We start from the raw sequence: 23,624 nt of genomic DNA, 5'->3' as shown, positions 1-23,624 counted from the left end.
TTGGTTGGGGGAGGGGGAGGGAAAGGGGAGGCGGCGGTGGGGAAGAGACAGAAATCCTTAATAAATAAATAAATAAATTAAAAAAAAAAGAAGTTAAGTGAAGGAGAGGACTGGTAGCCTAAGTCATTAGTGTGTGATTTTTTTTCCCCCAACAGAATAGAATATACATGGCATGCATAATGTTTCACTTAAAACTTAACATTAATAAACACAATATAGTCTTTATTACATTAAAAAAACAAACAAAAAAATGAAAGAGTAAATAATAGAGAATTTTTTCTCTTTTTACAGATAACCAGACAGGTATCTAAAGAGGAAAGTGTGCAGAGGCCTGGGTCTTCTTACAGTACAGCCTTCCCTGGAGGCTGCAGAAGCAAAGGGGAAGAGAGCTTGTCTGGGTTACAGAGACACCGTTTCTACTCAGACTCTTAATCTCACAGGGCTCTAGGCCGGGAGTAGCCCAGGCACTGAGAAGTCCAGGTAGTCACTATTCTAACACACTTAAGACCTCAGTTCTCTCCCATGGGATGCGCACGGCAGTGGCAGTTAAGGAGAGAAGCTGATGAATTTTTTCTCAGAGCCTTTAAAGATAGGGCAGAGAGTCAAGAATTGAGATGCCAATGACCTTTAATGCCCACGGCCTGTGCTCTCACAGCTAGGCACGTCACGTAGCGTCCCAGAATTATGCAACTGAGTTCCATACCACTTCTGAAAACGGAAATTCCTCATTATATTTTGCCTGGGTTGGGTGGGGTAGGTCTACACTGGGCCAATAATTCAAGTTCAGCCATTTAAGTGATTGAAGGGTGAGCCAAACAGAACAACTGGGTGGATCACTGAAGAATGACTGTCTCTTCACCTAGACTTTTTAATAAAGAACTTACACAGCTACCTCTTTTAAAGCCACGGAAAAACATCTATCTGGATACCAGATGACTATCTAATGCCCTTGGTATTGCTATTTTAACTGAATCAAAAAGAATGTTGCTACTTACAATAGCAAGAAAGAACTTAAAATTATAAAACATACAGAAAGGACTTATTATAAATCAAATGAATCAATCAATAAATCATATAATTTCACCATGAGTCTGACCTGATTTTCCAGAGTGGGAAATCTTTGGGTGTTCCAAGTCTGTATAACAAGAAATTCTAGGCCACAAGCTCTAACTGTCCCTGTCCCTGAGGGTGTGCTGTTAGCAGCTTTGTTTGTACAAGGTGACTCTCTCTTGGTACTTACGGATATCAGTGTGGACATCTGACCTAAATCCAGACCCTTTCCTATAAGGATCTGGAGCAGCACATAAACAGTTATCTGACCATGTGGCAGAAGTATTAACACATAAAGCTGAGCGCTAGGCAGGAGCCACACTGTGTCATTTTAAGATGTACCTGACAAAGCAAAGGGATTTGTATTTGAAAAAAGAAAAGAAACAGACATGTGGAGAGAGGGGTGGAGATAAGAAACTTGGGGGTCTCTAACGTCTCCTAGGTCGGCATAACTACAGCCTGTGGCTTTCCAGTAGAGCTCCAGTCCTAGGCCTGTCACCGGCAGGTGGTTTACTGTCCCTTCTCTGTCAGCCAGATGTTTCAGCTGAAGAAATCTGGAAACATAATTCCACACAGCTAAAAACCCTTTCCTCAGTCATCCTGACGTCTGAGCTTAGATCATCTTGCTGGTGAGTTTGTTTAGCGTAAGAAGTGAGAAGTGGAAACTTAGTTGGAAATAGCATTCCGGTTGCCCACATCACAGAGGCTCAGAGATAAAGCTAGTTAGGCAGGAGCATCACTAAACCTCATTAAGAGCAGCCGTCTACAAAGCACTCTCTGAGACCCGCATGCGGTGTGGCATGAGGCGTGCAGAAGGATACAGGTTGCAGAGCAGCCCTGGAAGCAGCCACCACCACCTCTTCTTCCCACAGGCCTATAAGAACACAGCCACATTCCCAGAGACGTCAGTGGTAATCTTCAGCTGTGTGCCTAACGCATCTCCTACATTCCTGCTAAGGTGGCCTGAAGCGGCTGCTCACAGCACCACACCGACTCCCACCAGCACTGGTCAGGAGAGACTCCTGGTGGCACTGTTCTGGCTGAGAAGAGCAGCTGTCTTGCTTCTATTGGCTCACACCACCACACGCCAGAACCAGCAAGACACTCGCCGAAAACCAATTACCCAAAACCGAGCAGAATGCTCCTGCAAAGGACTCCTACACAACAGAGTGCGCAACAGAAGCCACGTGGGGGCAAATTGGACAGGGAGAACTCCTAGAGAGGCGAGCATGAGTGCTCATCGGAACAGAAGTTCAGACATTCACTACAGGCTGTGAAAAGACAGTGGGACCCAGCTATCCAAGAGGTTACTGGAGATTTTAGTGACTTTGAGAAGCAGGAGAAGCTGGTGCTGCAGGCTTCTACCCCAGTCTACATCCAAAGGCACCTTTAATCCTCCTGTCACCTAACCCCAAATCTCCTGAATAGGAACACAGCCAGCTAATGTGCCAAGTCCGGAGACGATGTGTCAGCCGTGCGCGCTGGGGTCAAGCCTGCTGCTGCGACGGTCCAATCATAAATAAAGTGAGTTCATATTCCCCGGCTTGTTGCACAGGTTGAGAAATGTAAGAGTCTGAGCTAATTTCCCACAAGATTAATACCGACTCGCTCTCAGCAGTAGTTGGAGAGTGCCCAGTTCTGTCAGGCTGGCTGGTCCCAAGGGCAAAGCAGACCTTGTTCATGTTGTCTCCTGCAAATGCTTGCTCTCTTAGTCCTTTTCCACTTAGGACCACACTACATTTTGGTGATTTTTCCTTACTATGCAATGTAGAAGGAAGAGAAGCACAAAAGTGACAAGATTTAAAACTTTAGTATTTAAAAGGAAACGATCATGGGCATGGAGGTGCATGCCTTTAAATCCAGCACTCGGCAGGGAGGCTGAGCTTTCAATCTGAGGCCAGCCTGGTCTACAGAGTGAGTTCCACAATGTCAGGGCTACACAGAGAAACTCTGTCAGGGGGAAAAAAAAAGACCACATAATAAATAAATAGGAAGAAAAAACCGTCAGTGATTATTATAGTCTTATAAAGTGTCTTTTTCCATCCTGTCGCTAAGTAGGAAAACAGCCACATTCATGATGAATACATTTAAAGAAAACACTGTGAAAGCTGGGCAGGAAGGAAAAGCCACACCCACTTTCTGTTTCCTACCTGATCTCATTGGGTAAGAATGACAACAGAGAAATGGAATACCTAGGAGAAAAGTAATGCGGAGTCCCAGCTCTGGGGCGGACAGGATGGACTGGATGCGGGTGACGGAGTGAAAAGGAGCCTGCAGCTGCAGGCCTCCCCGCTCCAGCTCTGCTCAGGCTGCCGTCCTCTCCAGGAGACACAGGAGAACTCCTGAGGTGAGCTCTGGACTGAGGCGTTTGTCCTACAGCCTGTGTCCCCTCTGATGGAGTCCTTCAGATGTTCCCCTTCTGCTGAGGCTCCCCATGAATGAAAAGTGCAAACAAAGATTTAAGAGATGAACTCCCTGACAGAATAGCTCAATGTCATGTTGAACATCACCAATTCTGGCCCAAAGACAGTGACTCTTTCAGCACAGAATGTTTGTGCACTGTTTCTCCAAAGATAAAGCCTTTGAAACAAAAAGAAGCCACAAGTAGGCTGTATCTGGGTCTTTACCCACCAAGTAAGAATGCTCAGAATGTGTGCTTGGTCTTTTGTAAGTGTGTCTGTGAGGTGTCCAAGCAGCTTTCACTGAGGCAGGAAAAGCCCCACCCTCAGCGTGGCTCTGGATCTGGTATGCCCAGTGGCTTCATGCTCCTGCTGCCACGCCGTCCCCACCACAATGGACTGTTCTCCTCTACACAGTGAGACAAACGACCCTTCCTTCTTTAAGTTGCTGCCATCAGATACTCTGTCCCAGTGACAGAAAGCAGATGCTGCATCCATGCTTTCTCGCTGTAATGTGGACTGCTTTGGGGGAAGTCCAAGATCAAAACTGAGATGGGAGAAGGTTGACAGCAAAATCCTTAAGTTGCATACATGGTTTTAACTTTGACTGAGGGCTACTGTGTCCCAGCTCTACAACCTGAAATCAAAGTAACTTTGATTTTAGACCCAATGACACACACACACGGTAACCCCACCTTGGCAGGAAACATGGATAACTTGTAGGTAAGAATAGGATAACGGCCCTCCAGGGAATGACAGACAAGCTCAGAACTCTACATAGGCCAACCACTGGTTTCTCTGACTCACATTCAACAGTAAGAATGGAGAGCACTCGCTGACAATGATCTGTCGCTAGCTGTACCCTTAAAGTTAGTTTCCATCCCAGTTAGCGAGCGCCCCAGAGCCAGCTCGACTGTGGCACTTACAGAAATCGGAATCAGAGAATCTACTTCAGACTGCTGAGCTAATGTCTAAATTCTGACACAAACTTTCTGCTCTGTTTTTCGTGGTAAGTGCTTGTTTATGCAGCACTGCTGTGGACCAGGCACTGTGTTATAGGCACACACACACACACACACACACACACACACACACACACACACACGAGTAGAGAGAATAAGTAACCTGATAAGAATTCCTCTGCAGAGATGCCCTGCTCCAAAGTTAGCCTACAGAAGAGACAAGAACAGCAGTGCTGAGCCAGACTAGAGAGAGACAGCATCTGCTGCCCCAGTTAGTAAGCAGAACACAGCTTTCCACTGTTTGAGATCACAGGAACATAGAGACAGATGCCTTGCACTGTGCTGGGGGAGATGAACAGGAAACATGGGATCATGTTTACAGGGTCCAGAGGAGGAAAGAGACCAAAGGGAAATGAAAGAAGAGATATGGCATCCAGCCACCAGAGAACAAGCCTGCCTAAGGGCTCAGTGCCCTGAGGTTCCTGGCAAACCACACCCCAACCTACTCTCTCACAATTCTACCTTTGTGCTTTCCTCCCTGGGTCACTGACGTGACGTCAAATAGAGGGCAAAGAACTATTTCTGACATCAGCCACAGGGGACGGACCACAGGTCAGCACACGGAGTGTTCCTTAGTACCTCCGACCACAGCTAAAGTCCAAAGAGCAACACGTCTCACCTCAGCCGGGTTAACTAGTCTTAACCTTCATACATCTTCCCTTCTAGATTTCAAGACTGGTTCTTAGAAAGGCTGTCGTCCAGCTGCAATTTTTTAAATTATGGAATTTTAACCTGAGGTGCACGGATGGATGCAGGATGTGAGGGTGTCTGAGTCTCAAAGGGATCGCAAACGTTCAAGAGATTTAGAACCACTGGGGTAGCTCAGCCAGGCAGGGAAGAGCGAAAGGCAAGTATTTTCAAGAGATTGCCCTTCAACTACTTTTCATGTCTCTCTCCGCTTCCTTTTGTCCCCTCAAGTGTCTTGGCTTTTGCTGACATTGTACCTTTGACTTTACAGTGGCACCTGTATATGCTTTCGTTGCAGTTTACATTTGAGAGTGATCCCTGATCTATTCACAGCAGATAGCTGCTGGGTCTCACTCTACTGACGAGGACAGTCGTGGAGTATGAGAGACAGTGACTATTAACATTTGGCTCACAAACTCCAAGACTTTTAACCTTAACTAGTCTAAAGTGACGAGTTAACTGGTTAGGTTGATTAAACAGTTGCATTTGTATGGCAGTAGTAAAAGTACATGTCTTTGAATAGCATGCAATTGGCAAACCATGCTACAGAAACTCTGGGATCACAAGCAATGGGATGAGTGTGGATATAAAGTCATGGTAATTCTATGAGGCCATGATTCAAATGATTCCTACACAAAGCCACAGCTCGCTCCATTACAGCCCTCCTTGGGACGGTTGAAAGGGTTTGTGGGCATGGCTTTTTCCAGAAGCATGGATGGAATGAGCGTGGCATGCCTGGCAAGCATGGTCAGAGAAGCCTATCAGAAGGCCATTCCAGAGGACACTGCTTAGGAAAGGCATGCAGAGTGCAAGGTCATATCAAAAGCGCCAATACCAGTCTTAAATGTGGCGGAAAAATGAGTGGAAGAAAATAGGGGTACGGCAAAACCAGTCTTGTGCACGCATTTGCTCACCTGGAATGACAGAGATAGTTTTCAAAGCTCGGAGAACCCTGAATGTTCTCAGCGCTGAGACATTGCCCAGGTCCACAAACTCTGTCACATATCTGTAGTAAGGGAGGTCACACACAGACACAAATGACAAACACAGACACAACACAAACACCAAAGGAAATAAACAAAACCACAACAAAACAGAAAGTACAATACGTCACATCAGGGCCCTAACCCAACACCTGACACCAACCCCGGGCCATCTTACCTGGGATTACTGAAATAGTTTTCAAAGCCCTCAGTACCCTGAAAGTGTGCAGAGCTGAAACACTGCCTAGGTTTATAAACTCGGTTATATACCTGCAGAATCAAACCAAAGGTGACTTGTAACGGAACCACTCGGGGAGGGTTTGAGAACGGGGCAAGTGAGGGTCTTATGTGCAAGTTATGGTTTTATTTTGTTTCCCTGAAAAATTTTTTTAATATAAACGTGTGAGGAACACATCTTTTAAAAAATGGGCAAAAAGAATTCAAAAGTATATTCTAGAGAATTGACAAATCCTTAGGGCATTCTGAGATTCCGGCTCTTGGACAGTGTGTGATGTGTGGATTTCAGAGTGACGTTATGGTCAGCCCATTTACTTCTTAGCAAGTAGGAAAGGCCATGAGGTAGCAAAGACTTATGTACCCAGTTCTGTGAATAATTTCCTAAGAAACAGAGACAACTTTTTGTAGCAGGAGCCTCACAAAAACAAATTCACATTAGAGTGACTGCCTGGTTGACAATGGGCAAGTGCCTCCACGGCAGCATCTATGACTTCTCTAGGACTGGGTTGTATATGTTTTGCAACTATGTCTACAGGTGAGGTTTTAGCCTGTGACACTTAAAAGCAAGGCTCAAAAAAAAAAAAAAAATCCAGATCATGAGATCAGAGCAAAAACTGAGGTATAAGCCCATTTTATCACCAGGTCTGTGTCTGGCAAGGACAGATTTTGAAAGCACAGCAATGTGTGCTTTATAACTCTAGAGAGTTGAGACTGTCTTCACAGAAGTGAAAGTCCGCTCCAGTTTCAGGCACTTGGTGCACACACCTCAGTCACACCTCACGGTGGAACTGCATCTCCTCCTGATGCTTAGGCCCACACACATTCAAATGTTTTCCTCCTTTCTCACATCTTTCCACACACAGCCCATGTCCCACTCCAAAGGTCCCCTCGCCCATGGCACACTTCCTTAACACAGAAATAAAAATACTAGAGCCATCTAGTTCTTTGATCCTCAGGTAAGTTTCTCTAACAGAAACTTTTCCTAGCTGAAGCACACCGTGTAAGCAGACCATGGCGTCTCTACCGGGTGCAGTGATCACACCGTGGAAAACCACGGCGTCTCTGACAAGAGTTGGCGCCGCTGCTTAGAAACTTTCCTGGATGCACCAGCCCAGATACTTCAGCTCTTGATTTGAGTCAAAGACCTTAAATGCGTTTTCAGCCAAAAGTTTATACCCAAAATAGTTTGTGCCTTCACAGAGGCCCTCTAGAGATGGGCGTGAGGACCTTGGTCAATGTCATAGAGGAGATAAACTATGAAGGCAGGGAATCACTGCCTACTGGCCTCCCAGCTCTGAGGCCTCCTTTTACCCACATGAACGCGCTGTTGTCTGAGAACTGAGAGGAGCTGGCAAGCAAGAGCCATACTTCAAAAACCCATGGGCAAGATGCATTTACCCAAGAATTCCCATTCTGCAGCCAGGTGTCATGTACGAGCTTGCAATCTCAGCATTGGAAGAAGACGTAGGAGGATCAGGAGTTGGAGGCAACCTCAGCTATATGGTGAATTCAGGGATAACCTGTGCTACGTGAGACTCTATCTCAAAAAATAAAGAAGATTCTCCATTCTGCTAAGCACACAAACTCACATTCACTTGCACCATCACGCAAGCATACAGGTACACACCCACACATGCACTTGCACGCCCACACGCATATGCAGTCATATTCAGAAAAGAGTAAAATAAGCACGGAACTTACGCCATCATGATGACACTGAAGTCTAACCAGTTCCACGGTTCTCGTAAGAAGGTGAAGCCGTCTATGCAGAAACCTCTTGCGATGATTTTCACTAGTGACTCAAATGTGTAAATCCCTGTGAATGTGTACCTGTAAGGATGCGGACAGCTGAGGTTATTCCCAGCAGAAACTTTTGATAAACCTTTTTAGGTAACACTTGCCTGAGGTGTAGCTTCACCACACAGACAGTGCCAGGGAGAAAAGAGCACCTGACCAAAGCTGCTGACACGCTCTCAAGCAACTGGGATGCTACACTAGGGCCTGACTGGTGCTCCACCCAGAGCAGGGTCACTCTGGGACAGGCAAGGAGACCCCCAGAGGAAGGAGGGCACAGGATGGCAAAAGCCCCTGCTAGTGAGGAAGGGCAATCCCTCCCAGAGCTGTCTGGCTTCCTAGAATTCATTCTAAGTCTATTTCCTGAATTCTACATCATCTTCAGTGGCCCCACCCCTAATACCTTGCAGTCTTTGAGCCAAACAAGCGAACAAAGGAAGGAACACTTACTCCACATTCTTGGACCACTCGGGTGGGTTACTAAAGGTCATGAACACACAGTTGGTCAGGATAGTGCACATGATGATCATGCTGAAGACTGTAGAGAAGAGTTAAGGGCTCTAACAAATCTGCCTGGCCCATTCATTCCACGTCTCACGAGATCTGAATCGACAGGCTGAGGGGTGACAGACACAGGAGAGGAAAAGACTGACCGGTAGGTGGGCTGGACAGCCCTTTCCCTCCCTAGAAGACTGCCACTGCCCCACCGCTTTTGGATAAACTTGCCACTTCTCATGCCAACTATGGAGCAATACCCTAAATACTTAACCCTTTGTGAACAGGACCCAGAAGTCATCAAAGACCCCAAGGACATCAGAGAAAGTAAATCTGTACTTTCCCCCAAGATTCACATACTGCTAATGATCCTGAGTAATTAGTCATTTGAAAATCTAGAGGTGGTTGATGGTTTTTTCCTCCAGGGTCTTCCCAGGGGCTGGGTATCTTCTGAGCAACAGACCAGTCAATTGTGCACTGAACATGTCTCACCTGAAAACCAGTGTGACATTGTTAGGTAGAGACTCCTAAGGCACCTGCAGGCCAGTAGTTCTGAGACTCAGGTAACAGGGTGAGTCAGTGTGATCATTGTGTAGGCACCCTTGCTATCCAGGATCTTTCTCAGCCCTTCCCGATCTTATCTACTGCGAGGAATTACTCAGACTGTATCAGGCTAGAGCTCACTTCCCTCTTATGAATGTTATTCCCATCTTTATCTTACCAGTGGAACTTTAAAAACAATGCTTCTTCTAGCTTGACTGTTTTTCTTCTCTATACCTGGAGTATTCTTGGGGTGGGGAAAATAACATATCCTTTAGGGACAGGAGAGGAAGACACATACCATCTGTGGTTCTGAAAGGGACACCATCTAATTGTAAATTATCTATTTCTTGTAACCTCACAACTTCACAACTGTGGTACCAGATATTCCAGAACCAAGTTCCACGCAGCAGCAGCTCACTGATCTGAACCACTGAGTTGCACTGTGTTTTCTGCGACCTCTCTGGAGGATGCAGTACTCTTGAATGCATGGCACTAAGTGCTGTTCAGTGAAGTGCCAATCACGCGCAAGTTCAGTCACTGTGCCAAGACGCTAAACCCACCAGCTCATTTGTCATGTGTCATATGCTCTATATTAATAGGATGTAAAGGCTGTTACTTTCCCACTTAAGGGGAAGGCAAATCCCAGAAAAAATTTCTATTTATCCAGTCTGTATCTAAACCTCTGTGTCAAGGAGTTGATTTCATCTGAGAAATACCAGGTACTTTGTAAGCTCTTTGCTCAGGAAGAAAAAAGAAATTCTACGGCATTCATTCAGCTATTGTAATTCAAGATGTAGTTTTCAAAAACATCCTTGTATCAGATATTAACACATTAACAAGCTGAATTATGATGGAATAAAATTACTAAAAAGCCAAAACTTCAGTATAAGGTTAACATTTTAATTAGCCCCCATAATAACAGTAAAAAAATTCTAGACTCCAGTAATATCTTTAAAAAAATGAATCTGCAGAAGCTCAGCTGGGGATCCAGCAGGACTTTATTCCTAACCCTCGGGCTACAGTGGCAGCGGTCAGCCACAATGCTGATGGAGCAGTATATAATACAGTCGGTCGTCACACCCTCGAAGATGTGCAAGGCCCACAGCACTCACTCCTGGTGCAGAAAAGGATATGAATGTATCAAAATTTTAATAGCTATTCTTCTTATCAGGTTAAAAGGACTTAAAATGTACAAGGCAGGCGTGGCACTAAATCTGAAGAGAGTTTTCCCTCTGTTTAATACTACAAAGGTCTGTGGAGAAAGAAAAGGAGAAGTCATTACAATATGAGTATTAGTCATCAACAAAACATTTTTCTAGGTAAGAAATAAATTCTCTCAGAGCAGTGAAATAGCTTCTGCTTCCCCCCTCCCCCCCCCAGCACCCAGCCCTCAGGCCAGGTCACAACATAGAGGCCACAATACTAGCAGGTTCACAGTTGGATAATTCTGACCTCTCTGTGCCAGCTCCAGACATTGTATTCACTTACTGAGGGCTGACTTTCTCCAGGAATTACAACTCAGCACTGACCGACCATGTGTCAGGCAATGCTGGAGGTGTTTAAAAGCCACTGGTGAATAAGACAGTCCTGTCTGAGGAGTTCATATTCCAACCAGGAAGACAATCAGCATGAAACACAAGAAGTCAACTCTGCCGAGCCTGACACACAGAAGGTAGGACTGTTAGAGAGACGGCTGTGAAGGAAGTGGCCAGAGCCATCCTGTTAGGAAGCATGGATGAAACTGAAGGAAGCAAGGACGGTGAGCACTTCATCCAGTTTTTTCTCACCAAGTCTTCTCGGTCTGACTTCTAGGAGCTTCTGACATTAGCCTTGCCAAAATCATTCACTTGTATTTCCCAGCATGAATCCTCCTATTGAGTCAAACTAGCCCATGCCTCAGCACAGGCTATAGCAACACATAACTTGGGTTCACATTGCCCAGCCACCCAGTGCTAAGCTGGGGGTGGGAGAGGGCACAAAATTGAACAGAACTATGCTTTATGGAAGGACACATGTGAACTTGTGATCATGATGGCGGCTAAGTGCAATGTTCAAAACAAAAATATGAGAGCAGGACAAAGGAGCTCCCCTCAGACTGTCTGTGGGAGCCAGGATGTGCTCAGAGAGGAAAACAGGGATGGAAAGAAACTGACTGAAGAGATGAAGAAGGTGAGGGTGGCCAGAAAAGGGAACAGCACTGCAGGCATGGCTGTGCACAACTGTACTGTCTTCAGGGTGCTGACAAGCAGTTCTATGTCCAAAGAAGACAGCCGTCTGTGGAGCTGGAGACAGATGCAGGGCCCACCAAACTGGGAGTCCCAGTGGAGGTCCAGCCAGCGCCAATACACACAGCAAAGAGCCAAATGTAAGTCACTTTTATGTCGCTTTTTTAAAAAAAATTGTTTTTATTTAAAATGATACCTAGATTTTAAAAACCTAAGATACACCGGGTAGTGGTGGTATACACCTTTAATCCCAGCACCTTGCAGGCAGATAGCAGTGAGTTGGAGACCAGCCTGGTCTACAGAGTGAGTTCTAGGACAGCCAGGACTATTTCTCAGAGAACCTTGTCTTGTCTCAAACTAAACCAAACAAACAACCCCCCCAATCAAAAAAATAAAATAAATAAAAATAAAAAAATGTAAGATTAAGTTCCATTCTATTACCCAATGGTAATTTCTAGTGCCAGTTTTTAAATATCCTTGCAGAATTTTTCTTTATAAGTATTAGCATACAGATCTATCCTTAAACAGTCTTTCCCTCCAGTGAGACTGCACTATAAATACTCTTCTGCACCAAGCATTAAAAATGAACCCCACAAAGAAAAGCCCAGGGACCAGATGGCTTCACTAATGAATTCTACCAAATGTCTAAAGAATTAGCACAAACTCTTCCAAAAAAAAAAAAAGAAGAAAGGGGAATAATTCCCAACTCATTCTGTAAGGTTACTTTATACAGAACTGGGTAATGACAGGAAGAGAATACTATAGATCACAGGATTTATAAAATGGACACAAAAGGCCTCGGCAAAAATACTAGCCACCAAACCTATCATCCCGTGAAGGACTGAGTATCTGACTACATGAGATGCAGCCGAGAAGTACAAAGACAGCTTAACCAAAAAAAAAAAAAAAAAACCCAAGTATTGTGACACGGTCTGTTAATGCAAGGCGACACACACACTGACCTTAGTAGAGGCAGAAAATGCTCCAATAAAATCTAATGTCCTCTCATGACAAAGCCACTGACAGGAGTCTAATCTAATGTGTACCATTTGGGACCCTCAGCCAGCATCCGCCTCTCTTTCTCTCCTACCCCTTCCTCTACTTGCTCTCTTCAAAACCCAGTTTGAACCTCTTGGAGGCAGGGACCAAGCTCATGCTTCTTGTGTGGTTCCAATACAGCGCTCAGTCGACACACTCCCAATGAGCAGGTGTTGGCAGGTTACATTTTTTATATTTATTTATTTATTTATTTATTTATTTATTTATTTATTTATTATGTATACAATATTCTGCCTACACGTATGCCTGCAGGCCAGAAGAGCTAGACCTCATTACAGATGGTTATGAGCCACCATGTGGTTGCTGGGAATTGAACTCAGGACCTTTGGAAGAGCAGCCAGTGCTCTTAACTGCTGAGCCATCTCTCCAGCCCCTGGCAGGTTACATTTTAAATTCCTTTTTTTGCCTTTATTTTATATTCTCTTCATCTGCCAGAGTACCACAGCCTCTCCACCTGCAGAGCAACTTTGGCGAGCATCTCTGTTGGTTTAGAAGAGCCCACGTGCCCCATCATGTCTGATGCAGCACTACACTGGCCCTCTCCCTACCCCAGGATATAGAGGTTCTGGTGTGATCCCCAGAAAAAGCCCAATCCTAAAGCAAGCAGAACTAGAATATCTGGGCTTAGCTTAAAACAGGTCAAGGGCAGAGATTTTGTTCTTCCATTTCTTGGCTTCCCAAAGAAATAAATGGGCCACAACAATCTCTCTTTCTGAAGTATTTGTACCCCTCTGTGTTTCTATAGCAACTCTCTATGAAATGCCAGGCCTTTCAAATAACCTCCTCATCCAGCCTCCTATTATTCCCATAAAGTATTGGTAAAGAAGGAATTCTTAACCTGTACGCATCTTACAAAAGCTCAGCAGAGGGACACAACCCATAAAGGTCACATGGCAAAGAGCAGTACACTATGCCAAGCTCAGGGCCTTTTTACAGCCTCTACTGTGCCAGATGGGGTGGTAATTTCATGACTACATGGCAGAATGAAGTTGACATGGGGGATGGATTCTCTGGTAAATGGGAAATTTGAGCTACCATATAAAGTAGCTAAGAATAGTGGGGAGAAAAAAACCAACTGGTCTATGCACCAGGGCCTAAAGTTCATTCTTGCCCCCACTCACCTAAAGCCTGTACTAAATTGCCTGCTCACCTTAAGTGACAACCAACAAGACTTTAGAAAAAAAGAAAACCCTACTCTCCTTACTCTTCATGTCCTTGTCTCTCGGGTTGGTCACATGGGAGGTGCTTCCTATTGTACACAGAAGGGGCTCAATAAATGCTGTCTGTTTGTTAATGAAAAGCTAGCCAGGGTTCTGGTGTGATGAATCAGAAAACTGAGGAGCCTGCTTTTTATAGAACCTAAAAAAAAAAAATGGTTTGCAAATAGAGTCTTTACCAGTTACAGTTCATTCATGAAATATAACTCTCATAATGTAGAGACAATATTGCACACAGAATAAGATAGTTTAACATTACCGTTCTAAACCCTCAAACCCTACCAGGTATAAAAGTCTTTTCTCTACTTGGAAAGTAAGAACCATCTTTTTACACCCAACTCCTGAAACAAGTGCACATCCTCGACACTTTCAGTAGCGAGTTGCTCTATAATTTGCTTTATCATTAAAATAACGAGATCTACTGATAATTTGCATGTAGTGTTTCTTAAGCATGCCTTCTGGATGAAGTGAGAGGGCATCTGGACCAACACAATTCAAAGCTTAGGAATTTCCGAGTGCACACTGGTGCTTGCAGGACTTGTAAGTGTGGGACACAGGAAATGAGCAGTGCTGGAAGTGCACACACAGGAAACTGGTGCGGGAGAATTGTCTGTATTCTGTCAATCATGCTTTAAAAAAATGCTGATTGGCCAGGCAGGAAGTATAGGTGGGACAACCAGACAGGAAGTAAAAGTGGGGCAATGAGAATAGGAGAGTGCTGGGAAGGAAGAAGCCCATTCCTCCCCAGTTCTGCCCAGACCACTGAAGAAGCAGAATGTGACCTACCCCGCTGAAAAAAGGTACTGAGTCATGTGGCTAACAGAGATAAGAATAATGGGTTAATATAAACTATAATAGCTGTTTATAATCTTATGGAGACCTCTGTGTGATTTTCTTTGGGGGCTTACTGGCTGTGGGAACTGGGCAGGACAGAAACCCCAATGAGCAGGCCCCCATGTTACAGGGAATGAGCAGTGCTGGCAGGCTTTCTCTGTAAGTGCACACATAGGTGCTAAGTACTGTGGACTGCACTCTCTGTCACAATAGTGACTGCCACTTGCAACATCTAAACACACAGGAATGGCTATATCCTGCAGAACTTCATGGTCACACAGAACTCATAGTTTTCACAATCCAGCTACTTGGGAATAGGCAAACTGTACTTAGCTAGCGGGCTACACAAGCCTGATGGTGGCACTGATCTGGCCCTGAAGACTAGATTGGCTGCACTGGAGTCATTGAGAACTTTTTAAAAACAGAGATTGCTAACTCCTACCTCCAGCAGTGGCTAAATGAGTCTGTGCAAGAGTTCAGAGACTGTCCCACCAGGGAGCAAGCAGATCATCCCTCGGCGCTTGTCCTGAAACACTTGGGGCTGTCTCCAACTTCCCTCCCTAGCTGTGTGGTCAGATGAAGCACATTTAGAAAATGGGAGAAGCCTGCTGGTTGGATGTGGCAACAACCTTTCCAGCCTTGTTATCTATGATGTGATAGTTTAGACACCCCTGATGACGTGCAAAAAGCAGCCAGCCATACTTCTGAAGAGAAAACCTACCATTATCTATTCTCCCACACTCCATCTGGAGGAACTCTTGGGACTTACTCTGCCCTCTGATGTTAGTCTATCAGGACCATGGATGAGGCTGCTTGATACTGCATGGAAACCACAGCAGCGAGGGGCAGGGGCAGGGGCAGCCTCCTGGGGGCGGAGCCCTACACACCCTGCCTTCGTGCATTGTGCTGTCTCCTCTGCTTTTACATCTGCTCTTAAGAGAACACTGGGTATGGGAGGGATATGGGATAGCATTATGGTGGATATGAGACACTTCTTATAGACTAAAGGTTTGGTCCCTAGTGCCAGCAGTGATCAGAGGTATGGCTTTTAGGACGAGGCTGGATCATAAGGGCTCTAATCTAGTGCCTGGATGAATCCATTGTCACAGCTATAATCCTGCAACATTTACTGGAAGGTGGTGGAGACTGGGAAGCAAGGTAGGGTTGGAATGGGCAGAATGAGAGGGACCGCTCTGGCTGGGTGTATTTTGTTCCTGGCCCCACCCTCCCTGCTGCTGGTTCCCTGGTGCCATGAAGCAAACAGCTTTCTTCTTCCATGCCCTTCTGTCAGGACTCTGTTTCATCACAGGCTTGAAAGATGGAGCGAGCTGACCATGAACTGGACCTACTGAAACCAGAAGTCAAAACGCGTCTTTCTTCCTTGAAGTTGCTATCCTCAGGCATTTGCCACAACTACAAGACAATGTGTAACATGAACAGGTGTGACGGAAAATTCTGTGATAAAAAATATAGTTGAAATTTTTGTTTTCTGAGGCAGGGTCTGACTATGTAGCCCTGGCTGTCCTTGAACTCACTCTGTGGACCAGGCTGACTTTGAACTCAGAGATCCACTTGCCTCTGCCTCCAGAGTGCTGGGATTAAAGGCATGCACCACTGCAGCCAGTCCCATAACTGAAAATCTAAAGCATCGACATGGTGCTTTATCTTAACATTTTCACTGCTCAATGGTAAGATCCAGAAAACACGATGTATACCTTGTTCAACACGGCTTCAACACCGACCCTTCAAAACCCAGCTGGGGAAGGAGCGAGTGCTAGTCTTGGATGAGAATACTTCTTAAGCAATGATCAGTTGGTGCCCATAAAGTCCAGGCTATTTTACTCAATCTGTCTTAAATTAGATCTTTGTGAAGTAAATGAGTTAAAAGGAAATTGAAATTGGACTGTGGTTTACCGCCCAAGGGGAAATATCCGTTTCTAACAACAGCCAGCGAGTGCATCTGAGCACAAAGCCCATTAAGAGCAGTGGAACAGTTCTTAACAAATTATGGCATGGAGTATTAATAAATGTGTCACGTTGGCATAAAATGAGCCTTCTAAAAAGCACAGGCTTTTCATTTCTAATTAGCAATGTGGGGTTTGGAGCACGTGAGTTAGGAGTATGGCCACTGCTAACTCAGGGTGCGAGGTCTTTTGTTTGGGGCCTACAATTAGGGAGCCATTTTGTACAACCAGGTACAAGCACGTTCATAAGCATACCAAACAAATGACAGCATAGTGGAAACACAATACAACATACACAGCTTCACAGCAATGCAGTGTGGCCCATTTATTAGCATGTTCTCAGCCCTACACTCCAAACCAGAACAGTTTCTAAACCATCTAAAAAGTATAAATGAAAACAACAAAAGAAATAATAAAAAAGATGCTATGTGGACAAGTAGAGAACAACACAGAACAGAAAATGTCTTAAGGAACTGGTCATTCAGTAGTCCTGGGTCAGCCATGTGACACACGGCTCAGGAGAGTGACTCCCTGCATGGTCACATTCTCTGCCTCCTGAGCAGGCTGCCATTACACAGGTAACCAGCAAGCATCTAATAGCCTCCGGGCTCTAGACCCCCTATCTAACCTATAAGAAGGTAGCTGGAAACAGATCCTTTAGCTGCAGCTGCACAAATGGTGGCTGTCTCCAGAACCTGGGTCTGAGGCCAGAACGGCCTGGCTCTCTCACTTTGGACTGGTTTCTACAGCCACACGTTCTTACCTGCTAAATCTGTTCTATGTCCCATATTCTCTCAGCCCTGATGTGGCAGCCATCGCTATCAACTTAACTGGGTTTAGAATCACCGTGAAAATACACCTCTGGTGTGTCGGCAGAGGTTTCCCAGAAATATTTAACTGAGAACAGAAGGCCTAAATGAGGACGGAAGCCTCAATTCTCAATACCACCAAGGAGTTTCCCAGTTTGAGAACAGCCACCTGGAAAAATGCCTGCCCATGGTCAGCCTTGAAGGTGGGCAAAGGCAGCTGTACCTACTAGGGCACATAGCAACTGCAATTTATAAGGCTACATTGCAAGTCAGCCATAGAACCTGGTGCTACTGTCCAGATGGTACTGGTTTTGTAGGTGTGAGGGGCATCACTGAGGCCAGGCAAAGTATGGTAGGGCCGGACTTCCTGCCAGGAGGCCCTGAGACATCACTACATGAAGTTGAGAAGGTAAAGCCTAAATTGCAAGGAAGACCTCAAAATGTGGCAAATCTACTTAGGACAGCTGCAGCCATAGAGTGGATTTGGGCACCCCTCCCCCTAAGCTATGTGTGCTATGGGCACAACAAAGGACAGGCCCGAGGCCATTGGAGCCCAGGTAATGCTGAACAGGGAACTGCAGGTTTGGTGGCTTGCTGAGCTTTGGTCCAGTCTTTCTGTTATGCAGCCATCCTTCCATTCCAAACTCTCTGTCATTGGATAATCTGTTTCACTTAATAGAAGCTCACAGTTAAGAGCTTGTCTTGAGTCTCAGCTGAGACTTTGGACCTTTGAACAGTGTTGAGACATACAGAGAGGGAATAAATACATCGTACATTATGAGAAGAAAATGAGACCTCAGAGAGGGATATAATGTTATTATTTCGATTAAGCTTATATGTCCAGGTATTAAGTTAACAGCAGATGACATTGTGATGGTTAATCTTCTCTGTCAACTTGACTGGACTTAGAATCGCCATAGAAATGCATTGTTGGGTATGCTTATAAGGATTTTGCACCAAGGTTTCATGAATATAGGGGACTCCATTCCATGGTCTGGGACTCTGGACCAAATCAAAAGGAGGTGGTGAGCTGAGCCTGGTCTACACCATAGCTTCAGGGCAGTCAGAAGTCACAGAGAGACCCTGTTTCATAAACAAAACAAACAAACAAATTGATGACACCAATTCCGGATGATCTGCCTAAGCTACGGTCACAGAGTGAGGGGGAAGGAATTGAGGAGAGTTTCTAGGACCCAGATTTGCTGGTTCCAAGCAGGGCTCTTCTTGCCATGATGGGTCATCTGATCTACCCCTTATACCAGTGAAGGACTCTTGTCTAATTAATCCCCTTACTGTTCACAAAAGCTGCGCATACCTGAGAGCACAGGTGCTTATGGTTCTCAGGGGTTGCCGGGGGAACTCAGTGTGAATACCACATCTGCCTGTGGCTAGCCACTGTCACTCTTCCTAGCTACACGGGTCACAGGGAGCCACCTGACACAAGAGCAGCACCGTGGACCTGCTGCATGGCTAAGCCAGCATAACACTGCTCCCCAGGGCAATGCAAGTCTGAACCTTCTCCCTGGCCAGGCTTCCTGACCTCCTGCAATGGAAGTTTCTCCTCTTAAGGTATAAGGATTGCAGATGTTGAAGAACACAGCAAAATGAAGCACGTTCTGTAAAGAATAGCCACAATCTAGAAAGGCTCTCACCTTCCTCTCCTGAAGCAACAGAGGAGAATGGCTGAGCCCGTGACTCCCAAGACCTGGATTCCAGGCCAGCACTGCTGCTGGTTGGCTCTCAGGATCCTGGGTACTTACTTCAGGCTGGCCCAGGGTCAGCACTCACAAGAGACCCTGCTGCTGTGACTGCTTTTCACCATCCATGGCACCAAGAATCTATACCTGGGTTCCAGTCATTAGAGTACTGTGCACTGCTAGACCTGGAGTACAGAAACCCCCAGAGGCCTCTGAAAGGCTGCACTGGCTCAAATGGTGCCAGAAGGTATTCCAGACCTGGGGAACTCTGACAAGGGAGAAGACAAGACTCCTCAGAACACGTTCTATGCTGTAGTCACAACTAAATCCACTATTTTAAACAACTCAGCCTTTCTGTTCCGTCTCTCAGCCTCAGTATACAGCCCCTGATATCTGACTGCTCTCTCCTTTCCTCTTCCAGGTGACTTACTAAAAACCATTTTATATTTAGAGATCTAGCTCCCATAACACTTCCTCTCTGAAGGCAGCCCTGTCCAACCCTCTGAGACAGAACTGCTCTCCCTTCAGCGCATCCTCACAGTATGCCCTTCACTCCTGTTAGAGCAGGAGCTTAGAAAACTGTCATTATAACTCAGGCACCAGCATCACGAGATGCACATCCCACCGGGTGGGGCCTATCTTCCACCTACCATGCCTGTCTCAGCTCAGCAAGCAGAGGACATAATATGAAAGGTTGACAGGCTATACATGTTTATTGAATGTTATGACTGAATCTCCTAGACACGAAGAAATTACACAATGGAAGTCAAATAACCAATAGCTATATCCAGCCTTTTGTTAGATGCTCAGTGATATTGGAACCTTTCTGACCCTTGGCTCACCCACCTCTAAAAATCCATTAACTTTAGATTTTGAAAGTCTTTTCATGTTTTCAATGCCTTGAATATCATGGTGAAGATATGGCATGAAAAATGACTAAAAAAATGCCAATACATCTAAAGTGAAATGACAGCAAATTCTGCAAATGATAACAGAAACCCCAACAAAACCTCTTTCTGCAGCACACACCTGATAGGGAGCAGAGTATGGTGCTCTCTGCTGTGCACAGCAAGTGCCCAGACTGCAGAATGAACCCTGGTCTTCCACATGCAGGCTGAGTGAGAGAGCGAGTTACTGGAATAAGAAGGCTAATGTTTTAAAGCTAGATTCTCTTTCCTAACTCTGAAAACATGCACGGGGCTGGAATGATGGCATGAAGGCTTAGAGGACTTGCTTCTGGAAGGCCTAGATTCAGCTCCCAGTACCCATGTGGCACTCACGACTGTCTGAACTCCAGTTCTAGGAGATCTGATGTCCTCTTCTGGCCTTTACAGGCATCAAACATACAGACGGTATACAGACATACATGCAGGTAAAATACTTGTTCACATAAAACAATGACAAAGAAAAAACGCGTTATAATACCAGCATTTCTTTAATATTAGCAATTCTCAGATATGATGGGAACTTGGATATCTGGAATATTGGTGGTGCTATCAGAGATAAAAGTGAGAGGCTTGAGGGGGAACAACCCCATTGTGAGCATGCTAGGTCACCTGTGGGGAATCCACAGGGCTGGCTGGTATGATGCTGAGTTGTACAGAAGCAACCCAGGCTGAAGGTGCAAAATGAGTGGCCTGGTTCTGAGACAGGGTGAGGTCACCCAGTGTGACTGTCAAGTGAAAACAGGGACCAAGGCCAGAGCTTAGGGGAAGAATAGGGTGGAAGGAAGGAGAAAGAACCTGAGATAGAAGAGAATTCAGTGGAAAGAAGTAATTGATCACCAGTGTTAACCCAGCTGAGAAAAGACCTTAAAAAACACCACCCACCCTTGGGAGATCTCAGGATGCCAGGAGTAAGGTGAGGCTGCAGGATGGACGGAGTCAAGGCTCCACTATAACTCTTGATGGCATGAGGAATGGCTAGATCAGCAGGGGAGATGGAGTTCATGAGATGGAAGAGCGTTGCCCATGATCATTGATGGGGCAAATGACACACGGAGAAAGAAGAGCTAACTTCTGTCTATGACTGTCATAGCCAAGAGCAGGACAGTCCAGAGGCAGCAGCAAGGCACGGCAAAGGCCACACAGGGCCTAGTTTTGAACAGCAGATGGACAGCCATTCTCTAGAACCAGAAGAACTTTTTGCTGAAACATTATCTGACAGACCAAAGTTTGCGGCCTCAGCAGAGTGTATAGACTATAGGTCTTCAGAACTTGAATCAGAAACCCTATAGTAGAATGGCAGTCAACAAAAATGGCTCGTGCCAACCAGGTTGTATGTCAAGAACTCCTTACAGCTTCTGTGTGACTTCAGACACAGTAAGTGAGAGAAGTCTCTGTGTAGAGATGTCAGCCTCACTCTCCTGACTGGGACAGGGTTAAAATGAAGTTAACTATTCCATAAAAAATGATCAGCGCGATCGCCAAGACACTGCCATCATTTATATGGCAATTATCATTACATAAATCAAAGGTCAACTTTTATTACAGTAAACATCTTTATACCTTTCAGCCGGGGTGAACTAGCTGCTAATAGGGTCCAGCGGACAGCAAGGCTGAGGTGAACCAATCTTAGGGTTCACATAGCAGTGGCCCCTGAATGTACAACTGAGTAGCACTGGGGAAGTGGAAGCTTTCCTCTGGCGGGGCCAGGCTGATGCTAAGACGGACTGGGGCTCCGTGTAGAAACAGACACCTGGCAAACTTTGGGTTAACTCCTGAACTCATCAGTTCCCTCAAGTTCCCATTTCCACCACGATAAGTTAGACGTCCCTCTGGCCCAGCTCCTTCCCTTGGTGCACATGTGTATCAAGGCCACCTTGTCTGCTGTCAGCACGCCTGACTCCCATCTAAGGCCATCAGTAGCTCTCCACTGTTTACCAAGAAAGGACAAACTAGAGGGCCTCACAGCCTCAGTCGTCCCAAGCTCTGGGCCCAATCTTCCCGCTCAGTCTTCTTCCCACTGTACCTCAGGCACCCCGTATTCCCATGCATGTTAGACAGATTGGCCTTCCTTCCATACCGTGCCTTTATTGCCATTGTGTTCTGTATCCTTCAGAGTTCTAGGCCACAAAGCCTAATTCAAATTCTACTCTTGCCATGGACTTATTGAGACCCTAACCCAAAGTGACACTGTACTATATGCTACCACACTGTAAGCTGCTCGGGGTAAAAGGACTTTATTTGATGTGGGAGTGTCATATATCAATCTGTTGATTTCATTGGTTAATTAATTAAAGAAACTGCTTGCCCTGATAGGTTAAAACATAGGTGGGAGGAGTAAACAGGAGGAAGAGGAAGTGAGGTAAGACTCCTCAGACAGACTCGACAGCTCTGCTCTGGAGCAGAGACGCCATGCTCAGCTCTCCCGGGTAGATGCGATAGCTCCTCTCAGCTCCGACCCAGGATGGACATAGGCTAGAATCTTCCCTGTAAGCGCACCTTGGGGTGCTTACACACATTATTAGAAATGGGCTAGTCCAGGTGCGAGAGTTAGCCGAGAAGAGGCTAGATATAATGGGCAAGCAGTGTTTAAAAGAATACAATTTGTGTGTTGTTATTTCGGGTATAAGCTAGCAGGCGGCTGGGGTGCTGGGGACACAGCCCCGCCACTCCTATTTCAACATTTATTCGATCTTTCTTCCCCACAGCTGAACTGAATGCATTTTCTGAATTAAATGAGCACATTTTATGTGAGGCTGACCACACAGCATGTACTCCGCATCAGTCACTTCATAGAGGACGGCTAATAACACAAAGAGAAAAATACTTTGTCAGGGGTGGGCAAGACTGGAGGTTTGTCAACAAGATACTAAAGCTTATGTAGTGGGAATTACTAATTTACAAGGCTCTTTCTAATTCCAAGGCTCTGTCAGTGGTGTGGAGAGCCTGGTGGGCACTCCACAGCGAACCAGCCTCGACCAAGATCTCTAAGCCATCAAGAAATCTAATTTTTGATCTACCCCTAAGCTTCTAAACAAAACCACTTTTGAAGGGAAAGGAAGAAATGTAATGCTGACTAGTTTTTCCTATCCAAAACGTTTAGCTCACTTTGGAAGTTAAGAAAACTTCTATTGTCACCACTCAGTTTAAACCACATGATGTTTCCGGTGCGTTATCTCCTGAGTCATCCATTCGCTCATCACTGCTGACTGAACGCTTACTAGAGAGCAGGCCTGGCAAAACAGGCTTAGTGGAATTCACTGCTTTAGACAGGGCAGTCAAGCGATGGTCTCTACAGACACTGAAAAATATATGGGATAGTAGTTCTTAGTATACCCACAGTTTCTAGACTAGAGAAACCAAAGGCCCTGCATGGGTAAATGACATGCCTAAGGTGGCCTGGAATTAGGTGGGGACAGGGTCAGAAACAAGACTCCTGTCCTCACTGCCTCACAAGCACTGTCCTCATCCTCATAAGTACTGTCCCCACCCTCACAAGCACTGTCCCCACCCTCACAAGTACTGTCCCCACCCTCACAGGCACTGTCCCCACCCTCACAGGCACTGTCCCCACCCTCACAGGCACTGTCCCCACCCTCACAAGCACTGTCCCCACCCTCACAAGCACTGTCCCCACCCTCACAGGCACTGTCCCCACCCTCACA

At 45.7% G+C, this 23,624-nt stretch overlaps 1 protein-coding gene across 1 annotated transcript in view; it reads right to left on the bottom strand.

Annotated features, from left to right (window-relative positions):
- The window catches only part of Scn8a (sodium voltage-gated channel alpha subunit 8), a 176,080-nt gene that overhangs the window by 80,832 nt on the left and 71,624 nt on the right, over nucleotides 1-23,624 (bottom strand). The window contains exons 3-6 of the mRNA XM_050122500.1: nucleotides 10,344-10,462; nucleotides 8,623-8,712; nucleotides 8,080-8,208; nucleotides 6,073-6,164 (exon numbers count right to left, since the gene is read on the bottom strand). Of these exons, the coding sequence (XP_049978457.1) occupies nucleotides 6,073-6,164; nucleotides 8,080-8,208; nucleotides 8,623-8,712; nucleotides 10,344-10,462 (430 nt within the window). The remainder of the gene's footprint in view (nucleotides 1-6,072; nucleotides 6,165-8,079; nucleotides 8,209-8,622; nucleotides 8,713-10,343; nucleotides 10,463-23,624) is intronic.

The sequence above is a fragment of the Alexandromys fortis genome, unplaced genomic scaffold (assembly GCF_014885135.2).
Source record: "Alexandromys fortis isolate MF-2015 unplaced genomic scaffold, M_Fortis_MF-2015_v1.1 scaffold_216, whole genome shotgun sequence".
Lineage (NCBI taxonomy): Eukaryota > Metazoa > Chordata > Mammalia > Rodentia > Cricetidae > Alexandromys > Alexandromys fortis.
Note: the sequence above shows the minus strand (reverse complement) of the source record. Positions and strands in the feature narration are given on the sequence as shown.